Genomic DNA, 26,522 nt, shown 5'->3' with positions numbered 1-26,522 from the left:
AAGAGCTATTAATCTTTGTGTTTACATAAGTTCACAATACTTGATTCATTTTAAGCCTCTAAAATATGAATGACATCATTTGTCCTGTGAGATAGTAGATTTGTTTTAGTAACAAATCTTTCAGATCAATTCATAAATGAGAAAGAAATAAATGTGAGCAAACGTTTGTTCTATCTTGGTTTTTAAACTAAAATAATTAGAATTCAGCCAGCCAAAAAGAAGTTAAATTTGAAATCTAATTCTTGTCAAGAAATTTTGCATGCAGCTGTTCAACCTATTGTTTTAGAATTGCTGTGGTAAGAAAATATAACATTACTTTGGCAAATGTAGGGCTTGGTAGGCTGGAGAGTAAAAATGAAACTTCTCAGTGAGTAATAGGAAGAATTCCTATGCTTTATGAATATAGCTACCAAATACTTCTAGGCAACTGATAAATCAGAAGACTGGAGTGAGAAAGTACTTAGAAGTCTATGACAATGTCAGTGATATGATAATGACTTATTGAAAAATTGATGAAAAATAAAAGGAAATGCTTTCTGAACAAAGCTAAGAAAAGAATAGCTGTTTTTAGATCCCCAAAAATATATCTTAAAATGAAAATTTTAATATTTAAAGATTCTGTTGAAAATTTGTGAATACATATATTTATAAACCTTGAAGGATATGGTAAGTATGCTTTTAGGAGTACTGTTTATCATGAGGAAACTCAAAGGCAGTTAAATAAACATGTAGGTTATAAACACTTCTTACAGTTTCTTATAAAAAGTACTACAAAATCAGTATTCTTAATGTATGCAAAAAAATGATGTTTTACACATCTGACGTGGAACTTCTCTACACCTGCAGAGAGAAAGCACTGTTTTTCCTAAACAGAAAGCCTATTATTTACAGATCTACTCCGCTGCTCTGAGTCATTGATGGTTATAGGTTTTATATTTAACCTGAAATGCAAAACATTTTCTTCTAGGCCTGAAGTTAAATTATTTTGCAAAGTGGTACAGGTACATTCTGAATTTTGTCTTGCTACATATTCTTGAAAAACAAGGTTAAGTGTTTATAAGAGGGATGTGTGTGTGTGTGTGTGCACGCACGCGTGCATGTGTGTGTGTTTTCAGTGGCATCAGTTGCATTCTTTTCTTCCTCTGCCTGCCTGGAGGGCACTTTTAACATGCCTGTCCCCACACTCTCCATTATGAGTTTTAATCACAATAGAAATTTTTTTCCCACCACTTTGATAAAAGGTTATATTTAGTGGGCTGACTTATCTATTAATTCTATCTAATAATCTTGTAATACACTGTATACATTACCTGGGGTAAATGTAAGTACAGCATTTAGGATTTTAAAATCTGTTCACAAATGAGATTGGCCTGTGAATCCCTTTTTTGGGGAACACTACCATGCTCAGATTTTGATTATTCTAATTGAATAAAATCAACTGGATGGCTTTGCATGCTCTGAAACCATTTATATGGGAATCATCTGTTCACTAAACGTAGGAAAGGACTCTGCTATGAAACTTCCTGAGTAAAATGATAAGTGCCATGAAGAAAAACAAAGCAAGTTAAGAGGGTAGAGGGAATGGGCCTGTTGTTTTAGATGAGGTGGTTAGGAAAGCTTTTCAAATGAGTGGAAGCCACAGTGATGCACGGGAGAAGAGCGTGTAAACGTTTGAGAGAGGAGCATCCTAGGGAGAGGAGGCATAAGGGCAAAGTCTTGAGAAGGGAGTATACTTGGCATATAGAGGAGCAAGAGGCTACTGTATCTGAGAGACAGGAGATATGAAAGCTGAGAGGTAATGAAGAGTCTGTTTATTGGAGGCCTTATAGGCAAAATTCAACAATATTTCTTTGTAATTTCTGTTCCTTAATCTTGCTCTTTAGTCATGTTTTTCTGTCTTTTAGGTTTGACTGCACACAGTATATTTTTATCTTTTTTTTCTGATTTTAATAAAGGTTTAAGAGTATAAATTTTCTTTTAAGTGCAGCTTTGCCTGCATTCTATTAAGCTTAATGGCCATAAGTCACATGGCTCTCCCTAACCTGAAAGAGAAGCCAGGAAATGTAGGATATTAATGAGCACATTGCTGCCTCAAACAAAATCAGGATTCTGTTAGTAAGAAAGAATGGGAGAACAACTTTTAGGTAAACTACTAGCAATATCTTTTTATAAAATCCTATGGGCCTGGCAGATTTTCCTGCCAATCACATTAGAAAAGGATTTGATAAAAGTCATCACAGCTTTCTGATTTGAAAACCAGATATTTCTGGCTGGACGTGGTGGCTCACACCTGTAATCATAGCACTTTGGGAGGCTGAGGTGGGCAGACCACAAGCTCAGTAGATCAAGACCATCCTGGCTAACATAGTGAAACGCTGTCTCTACTAAAAATACAAAAAATTAGCCAGGCGTGGTGGCACATGCCTGTAGTCCTAGCTACTCAGGAGGCTGAGGCAGGAGTATCACTTGAACCTGGGAGTTGGAGGAAAAGAAAAGCAAAAAACAAGAAAACCAGATATTTCTTTAATGAAATAAATATATCTAATTTCCTATTCTAGTAAAGTTTATTCCAGTTCAAAGGGTAAAAGTATATTGCACATATCCCCAGCTTTATCAATCTATGACTAAAAAATCTCTTAAAGGCTGTCTGAAATTGTATAGCATAAAACCATAATAATGTACTCTCAGTTACTTCTGGAAGTTTCTCAGGGTACTCCTTTATATGTACTGCAGAGTGTATTTTTCTTCCTTAACTGAGATCTTTCCAACTTGCCACCATGCAGCTGCCGATGGTCCTAGTTAAGTAAAATACCATCATACCTATTTTAGACTCAAGGAAAAATAGCACCCACTCATTTTTATTTTTGCTGAATATAAGAATGAGGATACTTATGATATTGTCTTTAAATTTTAGGATTAGGTAGTTTTATAAAAATCAAATTATTCACTCCTTTGTAAAGTATGTAATAGGAATTTGCTCTAATAATAAATAGATTAAGGTTTAAAATTTGAAACCAGAGTAATGTATATTTTACACCAATATTTTAAGCCTTTTAAAAAACCACAGCCTACATTAAGAAATACATTTCATACTGTGATCAAGTACACACACACACACACACACACACACACACACTCTCTCTCTCTCTCTATATATATATATATACGTATACGTCTAATTAAAAGTTTCACGGACATTTCTAAGGGTGTGTGCTAAATACTCTATATAATCTATTTGATTCTACTTTATTTTTAAAAAGTAATACCTTCAAAATGGATTTCATAACCCGCTACAGCAGTTTGATAAGATGTTGTTTTAGATCATGCTCTTGAGCAGTTTTGTGATCCTATTTTGTCCTTTTCATGTCTCTACGGGATGCTTCTAGTGCTAGTTGCTAGCTTTTCTCTGATTTCCAGGACAGTAATAGGATAAGAATTTTTCTAAATGGTGATTTCTTTTCTTTCTGCAGCTCTCATGTGTGAATCTGTGTCTGGTGCATCCTTAACCTAAGGACTCCACCAGTTCGAAGTTACAGTTTTCACCATCAACTACCTTATCCTTTTTGGTCTGGTTTTCTTCCTCAAACAGTGGAAACATTTTTAAAGTTGCTTTTGTTGCAGAGTTAAACAAATGGCTGATAGTGGCTTAGATAAAAAATCCGCAAAATGCCCTGACTGTTCATCTGCATCTCAGGAAGATGTACTTAGTGTATGTTCCAGCAAAACAAGCGTTCCTTCAATTTTGGTGGTGGAAATGTCACAGACATCAAGCGTTGGTAGTACAGAATCTTTAATTTCACTGGAGAGAAAAAAAGAAAAAAATATCAACAGAGACATAACCTCTGGGAAAGATTTGGTAAATATCAAAGATTCCACATCTAAGCACAAGTTGACATCCATTCCCTAATGCCACCCCTAGCTTCATCCATATCCCATGAGTCCTTGTTAGCTAATTCATTGCCTTCATAACTATTAAACATTTCTTTCTAAACAGAGAAGGTGAGCAAATTTGGTTAGTAACTTGTTTTATGATATTTTCAACCACTACCCAAATTAATTATTTCTCAGGACACGAAGTAAACATGTTATCCCAACTTATTTTTTAAATGATTTATACATACATGAATTGGTTTTCAACTTGAATTAAATCTGAAATTTTGAGTATTTTCTTCAACTGATAGAGAGGGAGATTTATGGTTGTGGTTAAATAAAGGGTGGTTATGGCTTTGTTATTTAAGTTGTGGTTATCTAAGTGGAATATTAACTATACTTTAAAAAATCAGCTTGCATTATTTAGAAATAATCTATGGCTACCCAATTGTATGGATTTTGATGTATTCATCCTTTTTTTTGGTGGGGAGATGGGGTTTCACTGTCATTGCCCAGACTGGAGTGGAATGGAGTGATCGTGGCTCACCGCAACCTCCGCCTCCCGGGTTCAAGTGATTTTCCTACCTCTGCTTCCTCAGTAGCTGGGATTACAGGCATGTGCCACCATACCCAGGTATTTTTTTTTTTTGTATTTTAGAGACGAGGCTTCTCTGTTTTGGTCAGGCTGGTCTTGAACTCTTGAACTCAAGTGATCCACCTGCCTCAGCCTCCCAAAGTGCTGGCACTACAGGCATGAGCCACTGTGCCCGGCCATATTCATCTTTATATAGAATAGGCAGGCAGTGTGTAAGATTATAGTTGATAGAGTACAACTTTGGAGACAGAGAGCAGTAAGTCTAAGAAAAGTCAGGTTCCCATTCCTCAAAATTGTACCATTTCATATGTTCTCCCTTGACTATTATTTGTCATTTGTATTGCTATGGAGCTACTGCCATATGGATGTCTCTGAGTGAGTTGTTACTATGTTATTTGCACTCAAAGCGTATTTGTCGAGTGGGTAATAATTTATGTATAAGCTATTTGAGATGGTTGTTACATTGTGAAAGGAGATTGATTAAGAAAGCTAAAGTTGCCTTCTTTGATTTCAGAGAATCACTAGGTAAGCTTTGATGAATCTGCTATGCTGGTTATCATGTAGACTTTCCTGGATTCAGGGGATTGGATTGAATAACTTCTTAAGTTCTCCTTTAGCCTCATGAGCCAATGAGTTACATAGGGCTTAGAATTTGAAAAAGACAGTAAACAATCTTATGCATAGTAAACATGGCACATGTTAAAGAGTTATCAGATTATCTAAATTAAGGTTCTTTGTCAACCAAAAATATTACATCTTAAAGTTTTTTTTTTTTTTTAATATATATTTCTTTTTGATCCCAGCTCTCAAGAACCTCAAATGTAGAGAGAAAAGCATCTCAACAACATTGGGGTCGGGGCAACTTTACAGAAGGAAAAGTTCCTCACATAAGGATTGACAATGGAGCTGCTATTGAGGTATATAGAAAGCAAATGAAGCTACTGTGAACTTTCAGGTTTCTTCTAAGTCAACGGTTAATGGAAAAAATGATTTAAAAATAAATCTCTAAGGAAAGGAAGTAAAGAGAAAACATACCATTTTCAAGTACGGTAACATTTTTACTAAAACAAATAGATTAATTATTTTCTGTTTATGGAAGACCAAGTGGATTTTTAATTAAAGTAGAGAACATTTTCATTAGACAAAATGAGCATATTTTCATCTTCAGGTCTTGGCCATTGCCGAAAGCAATAAGGGAGTCTTTGTTTAGACCTTTTCACAATGCAGAGAAGGACCAGATAATTTTAGTTAGTTTGGCCGTTCACTTCCTTGATAGTGAGGCCAAAATCTCCCCCATGAGCTCCTCCATCTTTTCCATCCTGTGATTGGATATATACCAATATTATTTTTCCAGGATTCAAATTATTATATAAAATGTGAATTAAATATTAGAACAATAGAAATAATTTAAATGTGTGTTTTTAACATTAAATGAACTGCAATAAGAACAACCACAAGAAGAAAATTGTGTTAGTGATACCATTTAAATTGTTTTGGGGCACCACAAACGGCACAATATAAGATGGCATACTTAATAAATGTATGTGTTCTGATTGCCCAACTGACTGACCACTCTTAATCGCCTTCCCTCTCTTGGGCCTCCCCAGTTCCTGATACACAACAATATTAAAATTAGGCCAATTAATAATCCTATAATGTTTCAAGTGAAACGGCAAGTTGCATGTCTTTCACTTTAAATCAAAAGCTAGAAATGATCAAGCCTAATGTTAAAACTTGTTTTAAAAGGTATTTGGCAACTTACTTGAAGTGATTAAAAAGCTGCCTGAGAAACTCTGTCTTGAAAAGTTTAAACGTCTCCCCTTTAAATAAAAGGCCTGTACTTAACAACACACACACACACACACACACACACAAATTTACCAAGTTTTAAATTTAGTCTTGGGCCAGGCACGATGGCTGCTGCCTGTGAGTCCAGCATTTTGAAAGCCTGAGGTGGGAGGATCACTTGAGGCCAAGAGTTTGAGACTAGACAACATAGCAAAACTCCTTCTCTACGGAATTTTTTTTTTTTTAGATGAGCTGGGTGTAGTAGCATGCAGCTGTAGTCCTGGTTGCTGGGGGTGGGGCTGAGATGTGAGTGTCCCTTGAGCCCAGAAGGTTGAGGCTGCATTGAGCTATAATCATACCACTGCATTCTAGCCTGGGCGACAGAGTGAGACCTTGTCTCCAAAAACAATTAAATAAATAAATAAATAAATAATTTAGTCTTAAGAGCTTTTATAAAAGCAAAATGTGTTCATTGTGAAAAATTAGGCAAATATAAGTGTGGAGAAAATAAAAATCAACCAGATATCACCAATTTGACTCTTACCTTCACTTTTTCTATGTATGTACTAGTTTTGTTTTATCATTCTTTAACATTTTTCCTGTTTTAAATTAGGGGCTATATCAAACATATACATATTTTAAAGAACTAACATTAACCTGGTATAGTTGAAGTTGAAATGTCTGTTCCCCCATAAGATAGGTAGGCTCATTTTAAATATTTTAAACATTTCAGAAGAGTGTAAAGAGTGTAAAGAAAGAGTGTAAAGAGTGTAAAGCATCCACAGTTCTACTACCCTTCCATAACTACTCTTAATATTTAAATGAACATTTTCCCAGAGATCCATGTAAGCACCTTTGCATACACACATTTTCATAATGAAATCATATCTTGTATGTTTTTCACACTGTACCCTATGTCATGGACTTCTTCTGCATCAATAAAGACAGATCCACATTATCATTTTAATAACATCCCTTTACAATTATCAGAAATAAGAAACTGTTTTCATCTTCATCACTGTGTATTAATACCAAAGCAGTTAGTTGAAGAAAGTGATTATAAAAAACTAGTTGGCCATTCCTCATTTTAGAAATTCTATTTAAACAGTATTGAAATACTTTCTTCAAATTGTGGTTCTATTTAGACAGAAAATGAAAGTTTAACTTTTAAAGGACAAGAAAAATTAGGGAAATGGTTATGAAGAGATTATTTTGTAAATGAGAAAAGGGTAAATGACCATTTTAGTTGAGAATTAACTCGTTTTACAAAATATAGGCATACTTCATCTTATTGCACTTTGATTTATTGCACTGCAGATCTTGCATTTATTTTACAAATTTGAAGTTTTGGCAAGTGTGTCAAGCAAGTCTGTTGGTGCCGTTTTTCCAACAGCATGTGCTCATTTTGTGCCTTTGTGTCACATTTTGGTAATTCTCATAGTACTTCAGACTTTTTATTCATTCTTATATCTGTTGTGATCTGTGATCAGTGATTTTTGATGTTACTATTGTACTTGTTTGGGGGTGTCACAAATTGCACCCATATAAGATGGTATGCTTAATCAGTGAGTGTTGTGTGTGTTCTGATTGCTTCAGTGACTGACCATTCTTCCATCTCTCCCTCTCCTTGGGCCTTCCTGTTCCCTGAGACACAATATTAAAATTAGAACAGTTAATAACCCTGCAGTGTTTCAAGTGAAAGGAAGAGTCACATGCCTTTCAATTTAAATAAAAAACTAGGAATGATTAAGCCTAGTGAGGAGGGCATGTTGAAAGCCAAGACAGGCTAAAAGCTAGGCCTCTTGCATCAGTTAATTATGTTTTTAATGCAATAGAAAAGTTGTTGAATGAAATTAAAAGTGCTAGTCCAGTGAACACATGAATGATTTAAAAAAAAAAAAAGCCTCATTGCTGATATGGAGAAAGTTTGAGTGATTTGGAAGAAGATCAAACCAAGCACAACATTCCCTTAAGCCAAAGCCTAATCCAGAGCAAGGCCTTAACTCTTTTCAGTTTTATGAAGAGGGAGAGAAGTAAGGACTTTGTAGAAGAAAAGTTTGAAGCTAGCAGAGATTGATTCGAGAGGTTTAAGGAAAGTAACTGTCTCTATAATATAAAAATGTGAGGTGGAAGCAGTAAGTGCTGATGTAGAAGCTGCAGCAAGTTATCCAGAAGATCTAGCTAAGACCATTGATAGAAGGTGGGTACACTAAACAATAGATTTAAGCCTTATATGTGAAGAAGATGCTAACTAATCCTTCCATAGCTAGAGAGGAGTAATCAATGCTTGGCCTCAAAGCCCCAAAGAATAGGCTGACTTTCCTGTTAGTGGCGAATGCAGCTGGCGACTTTAAGTTGAAGCAAGTGCTCATTTGCCATTTTGAAAATCCTAGGGCCTTAAGAATTTATGCTAAATTTATTCTTCTTGTACTCTATAAATAGAAGAACAAAGCCTGAATGACAGCATATTTGCTTACAGCGTGCTTTACTGAAATTTTAAGCCCACATTTGAGACTTACTGTTCAGAAAAAAAAGACTCCTTTCCAAATATTGCTGCTCATTGACAATGCACCTGGTCACCCAAGAGCTCTAATGGAGATGCACAACAAGGTGAATGTTGTTTTCATGCCTGCTAACGCAACATTCATTCTGCAGCCCATGGATCAAGGAGTGATTTCTGTTTTGTAGTCTTATTATTTAAGAGAGAAATTTCATAAGGCTATATCTGCCACAGATAGTGATTCCTCTGATGGACCTGGGCAGATTAAGTTGAAAACCTTCTGGAAAGGATTCATCATTATAGATGCCATTAAGAATGTTTGTGATTCATGAGAGAAGGTCAAATATCAACATTAATAGGAGTCTAGAAAAAGTTGATTCCAACCCTCATGGATGGCTTTGAAGGGTTCAAGTCTTAAGTGGATAAAATAACTATAGATATAATGGAAACAGCAGGAGAACTAGAAGTGGAGCCTGAAGATGGGACCGACTTGTTGCAGTCTCATGATAGAACATGAATGAATGAGGAATTGCTTCTTATGGATGAGCAAAGAAAGTGATTTCTTGAGATGGAATGTACTCCTGGTAATGATGCTGTGAACCTTTTTTTAATGACAACAGAATTTAGAATATTATGTAAACTTAGTTGATAAAGCAGTAGCAGGATTTGAGTGGACTGACTTCAGTTCTAAAAGAAGTTCTGCTGTGGGCAAAATGCTGTCAAACAGCATCACATGCTACAGAGAAATATTTTATGAAAGGAAGAGTCAATTGATGCACCAAACTTCATGGTTGTCTTATTTTTAGAAGTTGCCACAGCCACCCCAGTCTTCAATCACCACTACCCTAGTCAGTCATTAGTCATCTACATTGAGGCAGAACTCTCCACTAGCAAAAAGACTACAACTGCTGAAGGCTTAAATGATTGTCAGCAATTTTTGAAATACAGTATTTTTTGAATTTTTGTACATTTTTTTTTCTTTTTGAGATAAGCCTCACTCTGTCACCAGGCTGGAGTACAGTGGCATAATCTCGGCTCACGGCAACCTCCACCTTCCAGGTTCCGGCAGTTCTCCTGCCTCAGACTCCCGAGGAGCTGGGATCACAGGTGTGCGGCACCATGCCCAGCTAATGTTTGTATTTTCAGTAGAGACAGGGATTCCCCATGTTGGCCAGGATGGTCTCAATCTCTTGACCTCGTGGTCTGCCCACCTTGGTCTCCCAAAGTGCTGGGATTATAGGCGTGAGCCATCACACCTGACCAATTTTGTGTACACTTTTAGACATAATGCTATTGCAGTCAATAGTTTACATAATATAGTGTAAATGTGACTTTAAATGCTTTATTGAAATTTTTGCTTTATGTTGGTGGTCTGGAAGTGAATACACAATATCTCTGAGGTATCTCTATATGTAGTTGAGAGTTGCATATAAATAGAATAAAATTATGTTTTGTACTATTTCATAATTATCTAAGTTTTCTGACTTTAATTCTATTAAGTGCTATTAAGTGGTATCAAGGGAAGAGAGAGGAGCTAGGTTTTCTTAAGAGATACAAAAGAAACAACACCTTTAAGAGCTTCTAGACCATCTTGGAAGAAAAAAAAAATGAGCCAAAAGGTTTGCAAACAAAAAAGTAGTACCATTTGAGGACCAATGCATACATGGTGAAAGGAGTAAAAATAACAGAACCGTCACAATTGTGTTAAGCAAGGAAGCCCTTCATGAGGATAATGAGTTTGACAAATTAACAGAAGCAGGTTTCAGAACAAACTTCTCTGAGTTAAAGGAGCATGTTCTAACCTAATGCAAGGAGGGGAAGCTAAGAACCTTAAAAAAGGTTAGATGAAATGGTAACTAGAATAACCAGAGTAGAAAAGAACATAAACAACTTGATGAAGCTGAAAAACACAGCATGAGAACTTCGTGAAGGATACAGAAGTTTCAATAGCCAGATTGATCAAGTGGAATAAAGGATATCAGAGTTGGAATATCAGCTCAACAAAATAAAGGGAGAAGGTAAGATTGGAGAAAATAGAGTGAAAAGAAATAAAGCCTACAAGAAATATGGGATTATGTGAAAAGACTAAATCTGCATTTCATCAGTGTACCTGAAAGTGACAGGGAAATGAAACTGAGTTGGAAGAAACCAAGTTGGAAAACACTCTTCAGGATATAATCCAGGAGAGCTTCCCCAACCTAGCAAGGCAGGCAAACATTCAAATTCAGGAAATACACGGCCGGGCACGGTGGCTCACGCCTGTAATCCCAGCACTTTGGGAGGCCGAGGCGGGTGGATCACGAGGTCAAGAGATCGAGACCATCCTGGTCAACATGGTGAAACCCCGTCTCTACTAAAAATACAAAAATTAGCTGGGCATGGTGGCGCATGCCTGTAATCCCAGCTACTCAGGAGGCTGAGGCAGGAGAATTGCCTGAACCCAGGAGGCGGAGGTTGCGGTGAGCCGAGATCGTGCCATTGCACTCCAGCCTGGGTAGCAAGAGTGAAACTCCGTCTCAAAAAAAAAAAAAAAAATTCAGGAAATACAGAGAACACCACAAAGATATTCCTTGAGAAGAACAGCCCCAAGTCACATAATCATCAGATTCACCAGGTTGAAATGAAGGAGAAAATGGTAATGGCAGCCAAAGAGAAAGGTTGAGTTACCCACAAAGGGAAACCCATCAGACTCACAGTGGATCTCTCAGCAGAAACCCTACAAGCCAGAAGAGGGTGGGGGCCAATATTCAACGTCCTTAAAGAAAAGAATTGTCAACCTAGAATTTCATATCCAGCCAAACTAAGCTTCATAAATAAAGGAGAAATAAAATCCTTTACGAACTGCTGAGAGATTTTATCACCACCAGGCCTGCCTTACAAGAGCTCCTGAAGGAAGCACTAAACATAGAAAGGAACAACCAGTACCAGCCACTCCAAAAACATACCAAACTGTAAAGACCGTTGACACTATGAAGAAACTGCATCAATTAACAGGCAAAACAACCAGCTAGCATCAAAATGGCAGGATCAATTTCACACATAACAATATTAACCTTAAATGTAAATGCGCTAAATGCCCCAATCAAAAGACACAGACTGGCAAATTCAATAAAGAGTTAAGACCCATCAGTGTGCTGTATTTGGGAGACCCATCTCATGTGCAAAGACACACATAGGCTCAAAATAAAGAGATTGAGGAAGATTTACCAAGCTAATAGAGAGCAAATAAAAAAAAGCAGGGATTGCAATCCTAGTCTCTGATAAAACAAACTTTAAACCAACAATGATCAAAAGAGACAAGGGCATTATATAATGGTGAAAGGATCAATGCAATAAGAGGAGCTAACTATCCTAAATTTAAATGCAGCCAATACAGGAGCACTCAGATACATAAAGCAAGTTCTTAATGACCTACAAAGAGACTTAGACTCCCACACAATAATAGTGGGAGACTTTGACACCCCACTGTCAATATTAGACAGATCAACGATACAGAAAATTAACAAGGATATCCAAGAGTTAGATCTGAACTCAAATCTGGGCCAAGCGGACCTCATAGATACCTACAGAATTCTCCACCCCAAATCCACAGAATATACGTTCTTCTCAACACCACATCACACTTATTCTAAAATTGACCACATAATTGGAAGTAAAACACTCCTCAGTGAATGCATAACAAGCAGTCTCTCAGACCACAGTGCAATCAAATTAGAACTCAGGATTAAGACACTCAAAACCACACAACTTTATGGAAACTGAGCAGCCTGCTCCTGAATGACTACTGGATAAATAATGAAAGCAGAAATAAAGATGGTCTTTGAAACCAATGAGAATGAAGACACAACATATCAGAATCTCTAGGATACATTTAAAGCAGTGTGTAGTAGGAAATTTATAGCACTAAATGGCCACAAGAGAAATGAGGAGAGATCTAAAATCAACACCCTAATGTCACAATTAAAAGAACTAGAGGAGCAAGATCAAACAATTTCAAAAACTAGCAGAAGACAAGAAATAACCAAGATCAGAGCAGAACTGAAGGAGACAGAGACACAAAAAACCCTTCAAAAAATTTGTAAATCCAGGAGCTGGTTTTTTGAAAAGATCAACAAAATAGACCACTAGCCAGACTAATAAGAAAAGTGAGAAGAATCAAATAGATGCAATAAAAAAATGATAAAAGGGGATATCATCACTAATCCCACAGAAATACAAACTACCATCAGAGAATACTACAAACATCCCTGTGCAAATAAACCAGTAAATCTAGTAGAAATGGATAAATTCCTGGACACTTCCACCCTCCCAAGACTAAACCAGGAAGAAGTTGAATCCCTGAATAGACCAATAACAAGGTCTGAAATTGAGGCAGCAATTAATAGCTTACCAACCAAAAAAAGTCCAGGACCAGACAGGCTCACAGCTGAATTCTACCAGAAGTACAAAGAGGAGCTGGTGCCATTCCTTCTGAAACTCTTCCAAACAATAGAAAAAGAGGGAATCTTCCCTAACTCATTTTATGAGACCAACATCATCCTGATACCAAAACCTGACAGAGACTCAACTAAAAAAGAAAATGTCAGGCCAATAGCCATGATGAACATTGATGTGAAAATCCCCAATAAAATACTGGCAAACCAAATCCAACAGCACATCAAAAATCTTACCCATCATGATCAAGTAAGCTTCATCCCATTGATGCAAGTCCGGTTCAACATACGCAAATCAATAAACGTAATCCATCACATAAACAGAACCAAAGTCTCAATAGTTACAGAGAAGGCCTTCAACAAAATTCAGCAGCCCTTTATTCTAAAACCTCTCAATAAATTAGGTATCGATGGAACATATCTCAATATAATAAGAGCTATTTAGGGCAAACCAACAGCCAATATCATACTGAATGGGCAAAACTGGAAGCATTCCCTTTGAAAACTGGCACAAGACAAGGATACCTTCTCTCACCACTCCTATTCAACATAGTATTGGAAGTTCTGGCCAGGGCAATCAGGCAAGAAAAAGAAATAAAGGGTATTCAGTTAGGAAAAGAGGAAGTCAAATTGTCTCTATTTGCAGATGACATGATTGTATATTTAGAAAACTCCATTGTCTCAGCCCAAAATCTCCTTAAGCTGATAAGGAACTTCAGCAAAGTCTCAGGATAGAAAATTAGTCTGCAAAAATCACAGGCATTCCTATACACCAATAACAGACAAACAGAGAGTCAAACCATGAGCAAACTCCCATTCACAATTGCTACAAAGAGAATAAAATACCTAGGAATACAACTAACAAGGGATGTGCAGGACCTCTTCAAGGAGAACTACAAACCACTGCTCAAGGAAATAAGAGAGGACACAAACAGATGGAAAAACATTCCATGCTTATGGTAGGAAGAGTCAATATCATGAAAATGGCCACACTGTGCAAAGTAATTTATAGATTCAATGCTATCCCCATCAAGCTACCATTGACTTTCTTCACAGAAAAATTTTTAAAAAAAAATTTTAAAAAGACTTTAAATTTTATATGGGACCAGAAAAGAGCCCACATAGCCAGGACAATCCTAAACAAAAAACAAACAAAAAGCTAGAGGCATCATCCTTCCTGACTTCAAACTATACTACAAGGCTACGGTAATCAAAACAGCATGGTACTGGTACCAAAACAGAGATATAGACCAATGGAACAGAACAGAGGTCTCAGAAATAACGCCACACATCTACAACCATCTGATCTTTGACAAACAACTGGACAAAAACATGCAATGGGGAAAGGATTCCCTGTTTAATCAATGGTGTTGGGAAAACTGGCTAGCCAAATGCAGAAAGCTAACACTAGATCCCTTCCTTATACCATATACAAAAATTAACTTCAAATGGATTAAATATTTAAACATGAGACCTAACACCATAAAAACCCTAAAAGAAAACCATTCAGTACTGAATAGCAGTGCCATTCAGGACGTAGGCATGGACAAAGACTTCATGACTGAAACACCAAAAGCAATGACAACAAAAACCAAAATAGACAAATGGGATCTAATTAAACCAAAGAGCTTCTGCACAGCAAAAGAAACTATCATTAAAGTGAACCGGTAACCAAGAGAATGGAAAAAAATTTTTGCAATCTATCCATCTTACAAAGGGCTGATATCCAGAATCTACAAATAACTTAAACAAATTTACAAGAAAAAAGAAACAATGCCATCAAAAGTGGATGAAGGATATGAAAAGATTATTTTCAAAAGACGACAAAAAAAAAATGAAAAAAATCTCCTCATCACTGGTCATTAGAGAAATGCAAATCAAAACTACATTGAGATGCCATCTCACATCAGTTAGAATGGTGATCATTAAAAAATCAGGAGACAACAGATGCTAGAGAGGATGTGGAGAAATAGGAATGCTCTTACACTGTTGGTGGTAGTGTAAATTAGTTCGCCATTGTGGAAAACAGTGTGGCAATTCCTCAAGGATCTAGAACTAGAAATGCCATTTGACCCAACAATCCCATTACCAGGTATATACCCAAAGGATTATAAATCATTCTATTATAAAGACACATGTATGTTTATGTGGAACTGTTCACAATAGCAAAGACTTGGAACCAACCCAAATGCCTATCAATGATAGACTGGATAAAGAAAATGTGGCATATATACACCATGGAATAGTATGCAGCCATATAAAAGGATGAGTTCATGTCCTTTGCAGGGATATGGATGAACCTGGAAACCATCATTCTCAGCAAACTGACACAAGAACAGAAAACCAAACACCACATGTTCTCACTCGTAAGTGTGTGTCGAACAATGAAAACACATGGACACAGGAAGGGAAACATCACACACCTGGGCCTGTTGGGGTGTGGAGTGTGGTTGGGAAGGGATAGCAGGGGGTGGGGGAATAGGAGAGGGATAGCATTAGGAGAAATACCTAATGTAGATGATGGGGTGTTGGATGCAGCAAACCACCATGGCACATGTATACCTACATGACAAACCTGCACAATCTGCATGTGTACCCCAGAACTTAAAATATATTTAAAAAGTGTTAATTCTTTCAACAGTCAAAAAAAAAAACATAAAAAAGAAAATATGAAGACAAGCCTCTAATTTAGCTGTTATCTAGTGATATCGTTTGGTTCTTTGTCCCTACCCAGATCTCATCTTGTGGCTCCCATAATTCCCATGTGTTGTGGGAAGGAACTAGTGGGAGATGATTGAATCATGGAGGCAGGTCTTTCCTGTGTTGTTCTTGTGATAGTGAATGGATCTCATAAGATCTGATGGTTTTGAAAACGGGAGTTTCTCTGCACAAACCCTCTCTTTGCCTGCTTCCATCCACGTAAGATGTGACTTACTCCTCCGTGCCTTCTGTCATGATTGTGAGGCCTCCCCAGCCTTATGGGACTGTAAGTCCAATGAACTTCTTTATTTTGTAAATTGCCCAGTCTCAGGTATGTCTTTATCATCAGTGTGAAAATGGACTAATACAGTAAATTGGTACCAGGAGTGGGGTGCTGCCAAAAAGATAACCAAAAATGTGGAAGTGACTTTGGAACTGAGTAACAGCAGAGGTTGGAACAGTTTGGAGGGCTTAGAGCAAGACAGGAAAATGTGGGACAGTTTGGAACTCCCTAGAGACTTGTTGAATGTCTTTGACCAAAATGCTGATAATGATGTGGACAATGAAATCCAGGCTGAGGTGGTTTCAGATGGAGATGAGGAACTTGTTGGGAACTGGAGCAAAGGTGACTCTTGTTATGTTTACCAAAGCCACTGGTGGCATTTTGCCCCTGCCCAAGAGATTTGTGGAACTTTAAATTTGAGAGAGATGATTTAGAGCATCTAGTGGAAGAAATTTCTAAGGAGAAAAGCATTTAAGAGGTAAATTGGGTGCTGTTAAAGTTATTCAGTTTTTTAAGGGAAGCAGAGCATAAAAATTCAGGACATTTGCAGCCTGACAATGGAATAGAAAGAAAATCCCATTTTCTGAGAAGAAATTTAAGCCCACCTGCAGAAATTTCCATAAGTAACCAGGAGCCAAGACAGTGGGGAAAATGTTAATCCCTAAGACAATGGGGAAAATGTCTCCAGGGCATGTCAGAAATCTTCGCAGCAGCCCCTCCCATTACCCAGTGGACTAGGAAGAAAAATTGATTTTGTGGACCAGGCCCAGGGTCTGTGTGCTGTATGCAGCCTAGGGACTTGGTGTCCTGCATCCTAGCCACTCCAGCCATGGCTGAAAGGGGCCAACATAGAGCTCAGGCTGTGGCCTCAGAGTGCAAGCCTCAAGCCTTGGCAGCTTCCATGTGGTGTTGAGTCTATGAGTGCACAGAAGTCAAGAATTAGGTTGTGGGAACCTATGCCTACATTTCAGAAGATATATGGAAATGCCTGGGTGCCCAGGCAGAAGTTTGCTCTAGGGGCGGGATCCTCATGGAGAGCCTCTTCTAGGGCAGTGCAGAAAGGAAGTGTGGGTGGGAACCCCCACACAGAGTCCCTACTGAGGCACTGCCTAGTGGAGCTTTGAGAAGAGGGCCACCATTCTCCATACCCCAGAATGGTAGATCCACCAACAGCTTGCACCATGTACCTAGAAAGGCTGCAGACACTCAAAATGTCTGCCCGTGAAAGCAACCAGGAGGGAGGCTGTACCCTGTAAAGCCACAGGGGTAGAGCTTCCCAAGACTATTGGAATCTACCTCTTGCATCAGCATAACTTGGATGTGAGACATGGAAATCATTTTGGAGCTTTAATATTTGACAGCCCCACTGGATTTTGGACTTATACTGGGCCTGTAGCCTTTTTGTTTTGGCCAATTTCTCCCATTTGGAATGGCTGTATTTACCCAATGCCTATACCCCCATTATATCTAGAAAGTAACTAACTTGCTTTTGATTTTACAGGCTGATAGGCAGAAGAGACTTACCTTGTCTCAGATGAGACTTTGGACTATGGACTTTTGAGTTAATGCTGAAATGACTTAAGACTTTAGGGGACTGTTGGGAAGGCATAATTGATTTTGAAATATGAAGATATGAGATTTGGGAGCGGCCAGAGGTGGAATGATATGGTTTGACTCTATGTCCCCACCCAAATCTCATCTTGTAGCTCCCATAATTCCCACATGTCATGTGGGGGACCCAGTGGGAGATGATTGAATAATGGGGGTGGGTCTTTCCCATGTTGTTCTCGTGATAATGAATGGGTCTCACAAGATCTGATGGTTTTAAAAATGGGAGTTTCTCTGAACAAGCCCTCTCTTTGCCTGCTTTCATCTACATGAGATATGACTTGCTCCTTCTTGCCTTCTACCATGATTGTGAGGCCTCCCCAGTCATGTTGAACTGTAAGTCCAATAAACCTTTCTTTTTTTATATTTCCCAGTCTTAGGTATATCTTTATCAGCAGTGTGAAAATGGACTAATACATGTGGTGAATGTGAAAGTGGTCACACAGAGAGAGTGAGTGGCATTTCTAGGGAAGGCTTTGACTAGCTGACCCAACCAAGGCATTACCTAGTGGCATCAGTTCAGCTGCTCTCCCATGTTCTTGTTCCTATGCATGATGGGTCCAGAAACTCTTGTTAATGCCCTGGAGTTTACTTGGATCAGGGTGACTGACTTCCCCAAAACCAAATTTACAAGGAATGAAAGTGTAAATGAGTTAGCTGTTTATTATTTACAATGCAAACCAACATGCTGGTGTTGGCAAAACCATCGAATTCTTTCTTTGTAAGGAGAAGTTAAATGCTAAGAGGATGGCTTCTTGGTTTGGATGATGGTTTTATGGGTAGTGGTTATTTTTTTCTCAGTGCTGATCTGGTTAAAATTTTTGTCACATATTGCCTTTTCTAAAGCAAAAGGAATAAAACAACAAAAGTTTTTAATAATGAAGATAAAGGAAGAGCATTAATTGTTAAATAAGGAAACATTTGTTCAATAGTTAATATGTGTTGATTGGTAGTACAGCTCTCAGAGATTTGTGATTTTTTTGATTGAGTGTATTTTATAAATATACAAACTTATGCATATATATATATTAATACTCTTTCTCATTTTTCTTATGGAGATATTTCATTAATATAGACTGAAAGAGATTCATTTTTATACTTTTGAGTTTTTCCACATTTCGCCATTAGGATTTTTGTGGTTTTCCTCCAAAGCACAGTTAATAAAATTCATCAACACTTATTTTTGGTTAATTAAGATGTGTTAATTAGTATTGAAGCAAATATGTAGTGTCTTCTATTTGATTTTACTGTGGAGCAGAATCTCTCTTCCTTTGGGTGAGTATCTGTCAATATTATATATTCATTTTTAATATCTGATGATGGCATAGAGAGACAAAGAACTCTTTTTCTTTTTCTCTAGGAAATCTATACCTTTGGAAGAATATTGGGAAAAGGGAGCTTTGGAATGGTCATCGAAGCTACAGACAAGGAAACAGAAACAAAGTGGGCAATTAAAAAAGTGAACAAAGAAAAGGTAAGGCTCATTAGCAGCATCCTACTGAGGGCTCAGTGTTAGTGCAGGGTGGATGTGGGCGGTACAGCTTTTCACATGAACACAAGCTGGTTCTCACTCCGAGGTCCCAGGCCCGGGCTGATCCCCTGGAGAAGCGTGGCATTTTTCTAACCTCCTGGAAAGGGACTAGTTTCTGAACTCAAGTAGGCACGTGCTGCCTGGAAAAACCAAATGGAAGGAATAGCATAACCAATATAACAAAAAATAGGTAAATTTTACCAGAGTATGCTGAAGATAAGGGCTGGTTCTCAGTATCTGTAGGCGTAGGGCTGTACACTAGAGATATCTTAGCTAGGAATGCTGAAACTCTCTCCTGATGTTGTTTTGATATACTTTTCTCCTGTCCTCTCCTTTCATTTCCTCACTGTTAGCTAATTCTGTTTATTCATCTTGCCTGCTCTTTCATGTTGAACCACTTTTTTCTCCAACTGTCTGCTTCTATACTCTTGTACCTGCTGTACTCCTCACTAGATTTCCTCTTGAACTGGGGAATGACTGGGCTTCTCTTGAACATAAAGTCTGAGACCTCAGACTTTACACCTGATCATTTCATCACCCTTTTTCATTTCTGTGCCTGGGAAAAAACAAACAACATTATGGTGTTCCCCCCTTGGATGTGTGATGATAGGCTCTATGTATTATTTAAAAGAAACTGTAGCAAATTACATACCATTTCTCCCTAAAGATTAGTAAGGTAACATAGCAGTCTTAATAAAGGGATTATGAGCCTTTCTAGAAATCTTTAGAATTCTTTAAAACTACAGATAGGCATCCTAAGTGCTACCTGAGATGTCATTTCCTTTGCTCCTTTGGTGTTAGGTAGGGTTAGGGGTTCTGTTTTTGGGTTTATAATAGCATACCTATTTGCAATTCTCTCTCTCTCTCTCTCTCTCTCTTCAGAGCCAAGTGTAGAATCTCATTGCCTGTTATTTTTCACATATATCTGTGTGTGTATGTGTATCTGTATAATCAAATCAAAACAACAAAACAAAAGAAAAACTTTTTATCTTCCCCAACTTATGTAATTGGAAGTAGATTTTGTTTTTATTATGCTAACATCAAGGGATTGACATATTTTTAAAGGAAATATCAAAAAGCATATTAAAAATTGGAGTAATTTTAGTAATTTTGTGAGGGGACAGATACCATGTTGTAGCTAAGTTATAGAAACAATTCAAGAAACAGCTGTGGCTTGAGGCCAAATTATATGTAACTTAAAATTGAAAAAAGGAAAGAAGGGGCATAATTTAATCTGATCATGGGAATAAATGGCATGATATCATTTGAAAAAGAAACATCTCAAAAAATGTAGGAATTCACTTCAAATACGAAGTTATAGAAAAAAGAAAAAAGTAGGAAAACATATAAAACAACTAACTTTTGTATCAAGGAATGTAGGAGTGATTTTCATTATGTGAAATCTATGTTTCTTCATTGATTAAGGCTGGAAGCTCTGCTGTGAAGTTACTTGAACGAGAGGTGAACATTCTGAAAAGTGTAAAACATGAACACATCATACATCTGGAACAAGTATTTGAAACACCAAAGGTAAAGCTGTATTAGATGCTGCATTTTGAAAGTTGTTATTATAAAATGAATATCATTCCATTCTGAAGTAATCCCTTTGGGGCACAGTTGCTTATGTCCTTGGCATGAGTCTGTCACTGGAGATTGATGAGAACATTCTGGAGGACTTTTATTATTGATTGTATAATTAGACATCTGATGACTAGATTGATGTCTTCAGTAATATGTTCTGGGTGGCATGTTGAAAACAAATGTTTAGAATTACAACAACTTCATACACAACCAAATAGTGATTAGAAATTTCTTAGAGGTGCCTTTCCTTTTGCTTTGATCCTTAGTTTCTCTGTTAAAGTTTATTGGAATATTTTCATAATTTTGTAAAGTTAACTACATAATCAAATTGGTATCTATCACTACAGTGTGTAGAAGATATTTTAAACCAGTTTCTCTGTTAAAGTTTATTGGAATATTTTCATAATTTTGTAAAGTTAACTACATAATCAAATTGGTATCTATCACTACAGCATGTAGAAGATATTTTTTCATCTTTGAAGATAAAATGTGTTTTATCTTCATATTTCCCTAGATGTTGTCATTCTTCTCTTTACCTGTAATTTGTGTTTAGAGTCATTCAAAAGCCTGGATTATTTGCCATTCTGCCTCCAGATTGTTTAATGCTTGTGGGCTTGGGTGTTTTCTCTTAGAAGAATAATGTACAGATTAGGCATGTGGACTCTGGATCATATTGCCTGCGCATTTGAATCCTGGCTCTACCACTTCTTTATTATCCATGAGAACATGGACAGGTTACTCAGGTTGTCCATATTTCAGTTTCCTCATCTGTAAAATGGGCTTAGTAATAGTGTTGACCTCACTTGGTTGATGTTGAAGGACTAAATGAGACAACTGATATAAAGCATCTGTCTCATTAAATGTTAGCTATTGTTCTTTGTCTCCTAGGCCAATCTCTAAGGTAGTAATAGTCAATTCGGGTTGTGCATTATGCTTGATTCTTTAAGACCACAGTTATCCTTTATGAGAGCAGTATATGGCAGCGATGCCAAAAGTCTTCTTTGCCCTTTTCAGTCTTAGAGTTATGATTTCTTTTATCCCCAAATCTTCTTAGAATAGTTTTGTTTCGGCTGAGCACAGTGGCTCACACCTGTAATGCCAGTACTTTGGGAGGCCAAGGCGGGTGGATCGCTTGAGCTCAGGAGTTTGTGACCAGCCTGGGCAACATGGTGAAACGCCATCTTAAAAAAAATTTTTTTTTAAATAATAATTGTGTTTATTATCATCAGTTTTAAACAATTTGATTATAATGTACCTGATATCATTTTCTTCATTTTTTTTGTGTTTGGGGTTCATGGACCTGTGAGTTTATGGTTTTCATCAAATTTAGGAAATTGGGGGCTATTATTTCCTCAAAGTTGTATTTGCCTTCCCCTCATCCCACTTTGCAGTCTCCAAGTTAGATTGCCTGATATTGTCTACAGTCTACTGATGGCTCTGTTCATTTTTTAAAATCATTTTTTTCTCTCCTTGTTTCATTTTGTATAGCTTCCGTTGTTGTCTTCAGATTCAGTAATCTCTGTCTATAGCATTGTATGTGATGTCAATCTCTTCCGGTGAAGTTTGATTTGGTTTTTAAAACTGTATATATATTCCGTGTGTCTACTTAACATGCTGTCTTCCCTCATTCTTCTTGAATGGAGTTATAGTAACTGTTTTAATGTCTGTTTTTACTAATTTTATCATGGGTATCATTTCTAGGTCAGCTTCAATTCATTGTTTTTCCCCCCTTCATTATAGGTTCCATTTTCCTGCTACCTTACATGCCTATTAATTTTGGCCAGATGCCAAATGTTGTAAATTTTACCTTGTTGGATGCTAGATACTTTAATATTCTAATGATTATTCTTAAGCTTTATTCTAGGATATAGTTAAGTCACTTGGAAAAACTTTTGATACTTTTGAAGCTTTCTTTAAGTTTCATTAGGTGGCACCAGAGCAACCTTTAGTCTAGGTCTAAGTTTTTCCTGTTACTGAGCGCTCTCCCGAGTGCTCTATGAATTACGAGGTTTACCGCTGGCTCATGGGAACACAACTGTTCCTGGCTGTGTGTGACCTCCAGTGATTCTTCCCTTGCCCCTTTTGCATATTTTTGTCCCAGCTTTGGGTAGTTTCCTCATACATGTGTTGATTTGTATTCTCCTGAAGAATTGAGGGATCCTCTGCAAGTCTCTGAAGATTTCTCTCTGTACAGCATTCTCCTCTTTGATGCTCTGTCCTGTGAACTTTAATTGTCTTGGCCTTCCTAGGCTTCCAGCTCCATGCCCTCTACTGATGGAGACTGCTAGGCTCTGCTTAGATTCCCTCTCCCTGTTCTGTGGTCTGGAAACTCTCCAGACAGCAAGCCAGAGGACTCATGGGGACTGCCTCATTTGTTTCCTCTCTCTCAGGGATAACTACCTTATACTGCCTGATGTTTATGTCTAAAAATTATTGTTTTATATATTTTGTCCAGTAAGTTGTTTCGGGTGGGAAGATAAGTCTGGTCTTTGTTACTCCATTACGGGCACAAGCAGAAGTCTAAATCTAGAATAAGTTTGAAGGCAGAGGAAACCATCATCTGTTATTTTTCAAATGTATTGCTTGCCCTTGATTCATGTAGGTCAGGTCTGTCCCCCTCTGCCTCATAAACACACACAAGAATGTAGACCTTCTATTGAAGCCATCTTAAGTGTTAATAGAAATTGCTACCTGATTGGTTGTGCCATGGTACTGATCATCCAGACTGACTATGCTATGGTTTCTTGTGAGTCTAAATGTTCTCCAGGTCTACACAGTTGTTTCTAATAAGTATAAAAAGGCTATAGCTTACATTTATATAACTTTGACCAACTTACATATTTAAAATTGACATCAATTTATATTTCAAGTACTGCTAATCCAACTTTTCCTTCCAAATAGTTTGCTTATCATTTTATGTACCAGTGAACTGTACAGTCTTGTCAATGGAAAAAATACAGTCCAGTTCAAAAGCTTATTTATATGTTAGATTTTACAGTTACTTTTGAAATTCCAGAACTGCCTGAGATACAGTGAATCTGAATTGTGCTATAGGAAGAAAGGATGTTAGCCTTTGCTTCCTGTTTTCATACTTACTGATTGAACACAGAAGTTGCACTAACAGTGCTTATAAGAACAAAATCAGACCCCAAGATCTTAAAAACAACAAAAATCTAGCAGCTTAGGTTATAATGGAGATATAAAGGGTACTCTGTGTTTGAATAGAAATATGAGTGAAAAAGACTTGCTTTTTAGTTGTCCGCGAATCTTTTTTGACTCAATAGATGACTTGGCTGTTAGAATACCTCAAATGATCTTAACATGCCCCTACCTGAACAGGAAATATGGAAGAGGCATTTCAGCCATGACTTCTTATCACTCATACCCAATTAGTCACTAAGTCCCACTGTTTCTTTCTTGTTGGCATTTTAAAATCTTTTCATTTCCCTCCTTCTTGTCTCTATTCTATGCCTCATCTCTACCCTCTATAAACAAAAGTCAGCATACTACAGTCTGAGAGCCACATTGGGCCTGCTGCCTGTTTTTGTATAGCTCATAAGCTAAGTTTCTACATTTCCGAATGGTTGCAAAAATGTAAAAGAGTAATATTTTATGACATGTGAAAATTCTATAAACCTGAAATTTTCAAGTCTATAAGTAAATCTTCAAGTCTATTGTGTCGTTTATGGCTGCTTTCTCATGCTACAGAATAGCACTGAGTAGCTGTGAAAGAGACTCCATGGCCTGCAAAACCAATAATATTTGCTATTGGGTCTTGTCTCTATCGCAAAGGTTTGTTGAGCCTTGTTCTACATTATTGCTGGTGTGTTCATTTAGATATGCAAAGTTGGTAATATCATACACTTGTCCCCCCACAACCCCGGCACTAGCTTAAAAGTCTTCAGTGGCTCCTTGTTGCATATGGGAAAAAAATTCATACTCCTTATCATGATATCCATGACTCTTTACAACCTGGCCCCAACCTGTTCTTTCTAGCCTAACCCCTCACCATAACATTCTTCTCCACCCTACTAAGCTCTCCACCTTATTAACACTGAGATTATTCTTTTAACAGCTGGTGCTATTTTAGACTATGGAGTCTTTGCAAATACCATGTGCCCTGCCTATTCCTTCCCACATTCTCTATCTATAAATCCCTATTCAGACATCCAGACCTCGCCTTAATGTTTCTTCTCAAGGGTTGTTCTTCAGACAGAGGCTGCCCCTCTTCTGTAACTCCATGGCATTTGGAGCCATTAGCACTTATCCCATGATATTGTAATGATAACTATTTATGAGCTTCTTGGGTATCTTGTACATGATAAATAATATTTTTGAATGAATAAATCATGATTATGACTGTGATTGTATATGTGATATATAACATTTTAAAGATCCCCAGATACATAATTTGGTCTCTCTTTTATATATATAATGTCAGAAAATGTACCTTGTGATGGAGCTTTGTGAGGATGGAGAACTCAAAGAAATTCTGGATAGGAAAGGGCATTTCTCAGAGAATGAGACAAGGTGGATCATTCAAAGTCTCGCATCAGCTATAGCGTATCTTCACAATAATGGTAAGAAGAGGGTTATCCAGCTCATTGACTCCATGAATACTGATGTCACTTTTGTTTAAGGGTAATTGTATTCCAGATTCATAGTCATATAAAGACACCTGCTAATATAGAAGATTTAATTGTTAGTTTAAAAAATCGTTTTCTTGGCCGGGTGCAGTGGCTCACGCCTGTAATCCCAGCACTTTGGGAGGCCGAGGCAGGTGGATCACGAGGTCAAGAGATCGAGACCATCCTGGTCAACATGATGAAACCCCGTCTCTACTAAAAATACAAAAAATCAGCTGGGCATGGTGGCGCGTGCCTGTAATCCCAGCTACTCAGGAGGCTGAGGCAGGAGAATTGCCTGAACCTAGGAGGCGGAGGTTGCGGTAAGCCGAGATCGCGCCATTGCACTTCAGCCTGGGTAACAAGAGCGAAACTCCGTCTCAAAAAAAAAAAAAAATCGTTTTATTTTTAACTTTCTTTGTAGGTACATTTTAATTAGAAACAAGGCAGGTATACAATACATCATATATGACTGAAGATGAAATTATGAACATTTTTTATTCAACAGTTTGAAAAGCAGCTAATGTTATAACATCAAAAGTAGACAAATCAATGGTAAAGGTGAAGTTTCCAAAAATATATATTAATCATAACATTAAAATCTGTATCTTCCAGGCATTTTTTTGTCTTTTTAGACTTTGTTTTCAGAGCAGTTTTAGATCCACAGCAAAACTGAGCAGAAGGTAGAGAGATTTTCTGTATACTTCCCTGCTCCCACATATACACAACCTGCCTGCCCCACTACCAAAATTCCCCACTAGAGTGATATTTTGCATTGACATATCATTGTCACCCAAAGTTCACAGCTTATATTAGGATTCACTCTTGGTGTTGGTTTTGACAAATACATAATGTCATTTGTCCACCATTATAGTATCATACAGAGTGGTTTCACAGTACTTTAAAAACTACATTTAAAAATTATTCAAATAGCCTTACTATTCTTAGGTGTTACTGCTGCTCCTCCCCCTGTTTTTATTGTTCCTTCAAGGTTAGTTTGGCTTACAT

The 26,522-nt window shown here is 37.3% G+C and overlaps 1 protein-coding gene across 4 annotated transcripts in view; it reads left to right on the top strand.

Annotated features, from left to right (window-relative positions):
- The window catches only part of STK33 (serine/threonine kinase 33), a 193,054-nt gene that overhangs the window by 117,238 nt on the left and 49,294 nt on the right, over nucleotides 1-26,522 (top strand). For 2 of the 4 annotated variants that reach the window (XR_004257577.1, XM_032240669.1), the window contains exons 2-6: nucleotides 3,471-3,856; nucleotides 5,269-5,382; nucleotides 19,138-19,251; nucleotides 20,734-20,838; nucleotides 25,331-25,469. Coding sequence is in view for 3 of the 4 variants with exons in the window: in XM_032240669.1 (XP_032096560.1) it covers nucleotides 3,632-3,856; nucleotides 5,269-5,382; nucleotides 19,138-19,251; nucleotides 20,734-20,838; nucleotides 25,331-25,469 (697 nt within the window). In the remaining variant the exon portion in view is untranslated. The remainder of the gene's footprint in view (nucleotides 1-3,470; nucleotides 3,857-5,268; nucleotides 5,383-19,137; nucleotides 19,252-20,733; nucleotides 20,839-25,330; nucleotides 25,470-26,522) is intronic. The other 2 variants (XM_032240670.1, XM_032240671.1) reach the window with 2 other exon arrangements.

The sequence above is a fragment of the Sapajus apella genome, unplaced genomic scaffold (assembly GCF_009761245.1).
Source record: "Sapajus apella isolate SASKATOON/1434 unplaced genomic scaffold, GSC_monkey_1.0 scaffold47, whole genome shotgun sequence".
NCBI classification, from domain to species: Eukaryota; Metazoa; Chordata; class Mammalia; order Primates; family Cebidae; genus Sapajus; species Sapajus apella.
This window is presented reverse-complemented; position numbering and strand designations above follow the sequence as displayed.